General features: G+C 47.4%; 1 protein-coding gene across 1 annotated transcript; it reads right to left on the reverse strand.

The window, feature by feature from the left end:
• Positions 1–580: 580 nt before the first annotated feature.
• Positions 581–4,642, reverse strand: LOC120659003 (trehalose 6-phosphate phosphatase RA3-like). The gene is made up of 11 exons (XM_039937088.1): positions 4,301–4,642; positions 4,059–4,199; positions 3,816–3,887; positions 3,090–3,191; positions 2,930–2,986; positions 2,657–2,758; positions 2,444–2,527; positions 1,920–1,989; positions 1,729–1,799; positions 1,344–1,436; positions 581–973 (listed from the first exon to the last, which is right to left on the reverse strand). Exons 1-11 carry the CDS (start codon positions 4,529–4,531, stop codon positions 911–913), a joined length of 1,086 nt encoding a protein of 361 aa, XP_039793022.1. The 5' UTR covers positions 4,532–4,642; the 3' UTR covers positions 581–910.
• Between the last annotated feature and the right edge of the window lie 2,740 nt (positions 4,643–7,382).

Genomic DNA, 7,382 nt, shown 5'->3' on the forward strand with positions numbered 1-7,382 from the left:
TCACATCTTTTTGGCTCCACGCCATTGATGATCCCCATCTCGTTTGGGAAGCCATCAACACTTGCTTCCAAGCAGTGGTAGCTACTCGATCCACCATCGGCTACTACTCCGATGATCCGATCCTACTACAGCTACAGCTACCAGTTGCTGTGTGCGACTGCGAGCGAGGATCTGGTATGCTTCAATGTGGCCGGCCATGGGAAACTTCATTGAATCCCCGCGCGCGTGTAACAAACATCTGAAGATTTCTTCAGGGTCGGTCGCGCCAGGCGACCGACCGGCCGTCCTGGTTCCGCATCTGACAGGTGCATGTTGCATTTACAACAAACTAGCTGCTGGCCGGTCCACAGCTACGTGCACTGTGCAGTGCGTTCTTTCGGTTCCTTCCACGCCGGCCGGCCGGCCTGCCTTCCTGCCTGCCTGTTCCGGCCGGCCAGTTTCCACCAGCCAAAGTAATTGCGATCGATCGATCAGCGTGCTGTGTGCCCACCACAGACGCCCACAGAGAGCGAGATCGCAAGCAAGCAGACCGTATGGATCGACAGAGCTAGCTACTACTAGCCAGAGCGAGACAGTATAATAATGTAGAGGAAAAGGAGTTAGTTTCTTGTTTTCCTCTCCCCCTGCCATGCATGCATCTCCTCTGTCACTGGAACCAAAGGCTAATTACAAGACCTTACCCGGAGACAAGCAAGGCCCTAGCATGCAGCTAGGTTTTCTCCATCGCACGGCCAGATATATCGGCCATGCCTGCAAAGTTCTAGCTAGGTACGGTATGTAGAGCGACTACTATCCATGCATAGAGCAGCAGCAAATAGAAAGCAACCAAAGATAGGCTCCGGCCTTTGTTGCTCGCCATCATCCACCCCGTCCATGTCTGATCGATTGAGCTGCTAATGGTTGACAGGCACTAGGCCGCCTTCACTGGCCCGTCGCCATTGGGCTCCACCATCTTACCAAGGAACTCCTTGACCTGCAAATTGAAAAACCAAGCACGTACACGACGATCAGCTAGCTACTCCACCAACAAAATTCGAGCTGTAGTAATAACCATAGAACAATGAAGAAGAGACCGATGCATTATTCATTAGTCGGTGCTCTCTCCTCTCTTCTTTTTTTCTTCCGAAAGCGACCGTGTAACTTTTTGGAGCAATGCAACGCAAGTTGATGGAAGAACTCCTAGATTAGATAGCTAGCACTAGTAGTTCGATCACACAGTCACTATCACGAAGTGGCTGGATGCACGCGGTTCCTCCGGGATTTGTGCGCCGCTCGATCTCTTTCAGACCGATGGATATATCGATCGGGGGGCGAAATAAAGCGAGTAGATCGATCCTTCTCACCTCAACTGGGTCGCGGAGCGAGTAGGATGCCGCCGTCTCCTTGGGGAACTTGGACACCAGGATTCCGATGCCCTGCCCCATGCCGCGCAGCACCTGTATTTTTGCATGTCGACACAGAGAGACAGACCCCAAAGCGTCACTACCACATATAGTGCTCAGCTCGTACTGGAAATAGAACTAGTAGCTAGCTAGGCACAAGCTAATCTGTCCTCCTTCCGAACACAAATAGGAGTAAAAGCTTGCTGCCTTTCAATTATTCCATCAACGGAAAGTGAGTGTCATTAATTAAACAACATAGTAATATATATAATCACTTTTGTCAGCATATATACTACAACTAGTATATTATATACATGGAGATGGGATGATTAAAATATGTGTATACCTTGAAGGCGTCCTCGTCGGTGCGATCATCTCCAATGTAAATCGGGAAGACGTCGCTACGCCCAGCATAGCCTTCAAATTCCAAAGCAGATATATAAGTAAAGGTTACAACTTTTTTCTGGTAGATTGCTACATGTACACACGATGGAGTAAGAAATGATAGGATGACCGAGCATGCAGCTAGCTACTCACCGAGAGACTCGAGCAGGAACTCGAGGGCCTTGCCCTTGTCCCACTTGATGGACGGGCGAATCTCCAGGACCTGCATGCAGGACACCCAGCGCGAGCGCATTAATTACCATCATTGCCCTTGTGCATGCACGTCGTACGTGACAAGGAGAGCAGTCGAGAACAGGACAAGGTCGGTCGCCACCGACCACCTACATCTATCTCTAGCCCAATAGTAATAATAGAACAGCTAGCCTAATTTTAGAATATATTTTCCCAAAATAAATTAAAAATATACGACCATGGAGACATCACAAGATACGAGATACTTTCCTTGGTACGACGAGCACATATATGGTACAGTACATGACAAACTCTGAATAAATAAATAAATATATTCGATTGAAAGACACGCGTCTTAATACTATATATATTTTTTTCCAAGTAATATTCTGTTCGCATGAAAGGAAAAATTAAACTACATAATATATTATTCCGAGATCCATATAGACATCTACACTAGCTAGCTGATATTATACGATGCTCACCTTTCTGCCATGAGTGAGCTTGAGGACGTCGTCGGGGTACTCCTTGAGCACCGACCTGACCTCCTCCTCCACGGCATTCCATTCCTGCAGAGGCCAATCACAATCAGTGCAACATAAAAGCAATCGAATCTTCCGTAATCACAATTTAAAACTGCAATTAGGAGTGTGATTAAACATGAGATCTGGGTCGATGGACGGTTCGATCTATCTCACCTCCTCCGCGACGCAGCGGAAGTGGACGGAGAGGCAGTACTTGTTGTGCTCCACCCTGGCGCCGGCGATGGCCTCCATCCTGGCCGTCAGCGTGCGGTACACCTGCGGCAAGACACATGCGGCGTACGTCAGCTTTGGGCGGTGGCGCAAGCAAGGCTCCAAAGACCGGCGAGCAGCAAGCGCCATGCGAGCATGGCGCGGGACGCGTGCTTGCGGACGGAGGAACGAAGAAGACGACGGCGGAGCGGTCGCGCTGGCTTATTAATTACGCACCTCCTCGATGACAGGCAGGAACTCGCTCCCCGCTTGGTAGTGAACCGCTTCTTCGGCCTGCACGCGGACGTGGGACCACTGTCAGTCAGGGACACGCTTACGTGGACAGCAGTCGTCAGTGTTCTCCACGAGAGAGAGATGGGGACTGTGGGCAACGAACATTTGCCTGGGCGTGCTTGTTGGACTGCTTGGCGGGGCCCTCGATGTCCATGCCATGGCTCCCGGCGTAGTACAGCTCCGTCAGCTTCACGAAGTTGAACACCTAGAGAGATTGCACCAACAAGGCCATGGCCATTAATACAAACGCATCACACGCTCCTCCTCTGCTACCAAACAAAAACTAAACGCGTGCAGAGAGAGAGAGAGAGAGAGAGAGAGAGAGAGAGAGAGAGAGAGTAGGAAGAAAAAAAAACAACGGTGCAGATGGAATTGAAGGTGAAGCACGCAGGGGGGAAAGAAAGCAAAACGGGCCCTGGATTCCCGTCGGGGCCTCTCCTCGTTCTCGGCATGCCTGTTCCTGCCCCGGCGGCCGGCGCCGGGCTCAGATGGAAGCCAGGAAACGCCTGCTGCTCCCATGCACTGGCCCGGCCCCGGCGCGTCCAGGTTCACAGGCGTCACGCCGTGCATGCGGGCGCGACGCGTGAGATGAAATCTCGAGGGGAATCGGTAGAAAAGGAACCTGGGAGATTCTTTTTACAGTGCAGTCGTAGCCGTGTAGGAGTGGGAGTACAACATGGAAGCACAGAAGAGGCACCCCCACAAGAGAACAAAACTTTTTTTTTCACAGTGAGAATGAAAAGGGGAAACAGAGCAAGTACCATTGCCAATTCCTATCGAAAAGAAAAAAAAAAAAGAGGAACCGAAGGTTGGAATCGGAATAATGTACCTTGTCCCTGCATCTCCCGCTGACAATCGCGGTGGGGAAGTGCTCGGCGACACGACGCACGGCATCTCTCATCTGAGGTGAAAAACGAAAGGAATTACAGCGAGGGCCGGGTCATCAGATTCAGCACGGTTAAAACAGGCATAGGGGGGACAGAGGATACTCTGCTTTAATACCAGAGGAACTTAACAATAAAAAAGGAATCTTCCGCGTCGTCGAGAAGGAAAACGAGGAAAAATTGCTGACCTCCTCGGACATGACGGCGCGGTCGGGGTCCTCGACGATCGGCGACAAGGTGCCGTCGTAGTCCAGGAACATCACGATCTGCTTCCCCTTCGCCGCGCCGAGCGCCGCCTCGAACCGCGTCAATGCCGACGGGTGCTTCTCCTGCGCACAGCGCACGGAAACAGCAAAAGAAAAGTGAGTCGCGGATCGATCGATCTCGCCCCAGGGAAGGAGTAGATGTTGGCAGTAGGGAAACGCGGTACCATCCAGTCGCCGTGCTCGGCGTCGGCGGCGCGGCGCGGCGAGGAGGCCTTCATGGTCTCGAACAAGGAGCCGCCCACGATGGACCCGGGGGCGGCGCGGTCCACGTGCATGGCGGCGAGCTTCTTGCAGTCGCGGGCGGCGCCCTTCGTCGGCGGGAACGGCGTGAAATGCAGGCCAGCCGGCGCCGGCGCCGCCACGGCGGTGACCGCCTCGTCGGTGGAGAATGTCATGGCTCGAGTGGCGGTCGGGGGTCGGAGGCTAGCAGCCGCTGGACGGCGGCTACTGTGCCGGAACAGGATGTGTTGGCTACAGAGGGGGGAGGAGGTGCTCTCTGTGATGGCGACGGGTGTTGAAAGAGCAGGATGGATTGGTGGTGGTCTGGTCTCTGGGGACGGCGCGGCCAGGGGGTATATATAGGTAGGGGAGGGTGGCCCACCTGCAGGGGTTGCTCATGGGAACATTTGTTGCTTTGGGCTGCTAGGTGGTTGGGAAAATGCATTACAGATTGGGGATAGATTATAGTACCCCCATTCATTTTGCTTTTTAGTAGATTATGATGCCTGAATGACTGTACAAGTGTTGAAATTGCCGCGTAACGACATACGGTGTCCCCTACGTATTCATCATATATACCAACAGGTTGCACGTAAGGTACACTAATGTGCGGGACAAACTTTGTCGGCGAGACGGTGGTAAAGTATCTATGATTTGCAACCGCCGCGACAGGTGTCAAAGTTTCTTGCAAGTAAGTTTCTTAGTCGGTTTGTACTAACTATGGAATTTGTCATTTATGAATAGAGATAAACACGCAAACTTAGTGGTGGAGATTTAAGTAAAAAGAAAATAATTGTAGGAGATATCATATTAAGTTGCATAGTTGATTGTTGCTATAGAAGTGCTTCCCTCTCATCGAGAGTAACAGGCCATACGTGGCAATTATATTGGTTAGAGAGAGAATATACCAAGTGCTCTTAATAAATATCCTAGAGCAACCAAATTTTGGTGAAGGAATGTCACATGAGAAGGGCAACGACCTCAATGGGTCAGAAAATGCACATTGCTACATTTGTTCGGCTGGCTGTGGCTAGTGGCTGGTGTTAATTTGTGTGAGAGAAAAAATATTGTTGGCTAGCTGGTGGTTGATGGCACTGATGCTGATTTGGTATGAGAGAAAAGTATTGTTGTCTGGTTGGCTGACAACCAAGACCCAATTGATCCCTTATTAATCCCACCAACTACTCATTTTGGCTTACTATATTTATAAACTTTGCTATACACATAGACATAATATATATGTAGATGCATAGTAAAAACTATATATCTAGAAAAGTCAAAATGACTAATAATTTGAAACAAAGGTAGTAGTGATAAATCTATTAAATTGACCCATACGTCACATTTCCATGCCCCTGGTGAGAAACCAATAGCACTAATTTTTCTCTTAAAAAAACCAATAGCACGAACATAATAATTGAAATATAAAGAAACGATGGAATATAATTATCAGTGGCATCGTCAATATATATAGTTTCTTTTTGAGAAATGTATATTTTATTTGGTGTTTAATTTACACATAGACGTAGAAACCATCTCTTGTTTTCACGCTTCATGAAGAAAAAGAAAGGGACACCATGCCAGGAGTAGTGATATCAATCATCATCCTCTAGGCCTAACTAACAGTGATCAAAATGGAAACAAAGATACAAGCCAGGTCTCATCAGCAATGCGTGTAAACCAGTCAGCTCTTGAACGCAACAGCATTGTCACCACTTTGTCCACATGATGACCAAGCGCTGTTGCGAAAGTATGCAGATTTTTTCGTTTGCCCTTTTTACCCTTTTTTCACCTTTTCAATCTTTGTGTTGGCCCCCCTTGGTGTTTTAATTTGTGGCTTTATTTCCACAGCCCCTTGGCTGCGACATATAAGGTTTGTAGGGACTAGTGAATAGTGATAGCCACCCCTTGGAAAGGCATCTGAATCTATGGGCTGCCGCGCTAGGCTCTTGGGCGGGTGTAACGTGGCACTAGCTAAAGTCATGTGACCATTTCGACAGAAAGGTTGAATAAATGAGGGAAAGAACTCATGTTTTATTCCTGAAAGGCAGCATATACTTATTCAATTTAATGGTTTATAATTAGCAGTGCAAGGAAACTAATAAATGGTTCGATGTAGGAACAGTGCAGAAGCATGAAAATATAGATCTACGTGGATATTTACATCTTTCTGGACGAAATTAGCTTTCACAATGACTCGAACTACTTCTGCAAATATATCTTAAAAGTTATGGCAAAAACAAAAATTTCAGACTCCGTAGGTTGTCGAATAAACCGCTACAAATTAATACTCAGGGTTCTAGAAGCTTCAATATATAGTACCTTTTATGTTTGTACAAAATAAAAACCCATAACTTTGTCTGTACAAAATAAAAACACATAACTGAAAGAAAAAAACCAAGTTTGGCCACCGGGGCCGGGCCCCTAAAACCTCCAGTCGAGGTTTGGTATATATAGACGACGCTCCATGGCTTTCTGATTGAAGACGCAATTTTTTTTTAGAGTAAAATCCACTCTGGTCCTTGAACTTGTCCCGAGGTCTCATCTAGGTCCATGTACTTAGGAAACCAGGTAAATAGGTCATTAAACTTGTTTAAATGTGTCATCTAGGTCCAAACCCGGATTTGGTAGGCGGTTTTGCTACAGTAAGGGTTTTGTCTTTTTTCTTTTTTTTAACATTTAGATTGAATCTTTGAAAAATCATAGTAAATTATAGAAAAATCATAAAATAAAAAATCCACTTTTTTGGACTCCACATGAGTAGATCTGCAAGTGAACATATAATATGGTATGTTTTAGTACAAAATTTTTGCTACAAAGCTTATCTTTTTCTTTTTTATTTATTTGGCTGAATCTTTAAAAAATCATAGTAAATCTTAGAAAATTTATAAAATAGAAAATCCAATTTTGTTAGACTCCACATGCGCATGTCTACACAGTGAGTATATAATATGGTATGCAAGGTTTTTAAAGCGGTAAGGCGAGGCGAGGCGATGCGCCACCGCTCGAACGCCTAGGCGATAAGGC

This window comes from Panicum virgatum, chromosome 2N (genome assembly GCF_016808335.1).
Source record: "Panicum virgatum strain AP13 chromosome 2N, P.virgatum_v5, whole genome shotgun sequence".
NCBI classification, from domain to species: domain Eukaryota; kingdom Viridiplantae; phylum Streptophyta; class Magnoliopsida; order Poales; family Poaceae; genus Panicum; species Panicum virgatum.

Excerpts from the sequence above, each read along its gene's own strand:
- LOC120659003 (XM_039937088.1), bottom strand. The coding sequence starts at position 4,531 with ATGACATTCTCCACCGACGAGGCGGTCACCGCCGTGGCGGCGCCGGCG. Across the intron at positions 2,987-3,089 it reads ACAAGCACGCCCAGGCAAAT|GCCGAAGAAGCGGTTCACTA; the intron begins GTTCGTTGCCCA and ends GTCCGCGTGCAG. Across the intron at positions 1,990-2,443 it reads AGCTCACTCATGGCAGAAAG|GTCCTGGAGATTCGCCCGTC; the intron begins GTGAGCATCGTA and ends TCCTGCATGCAG.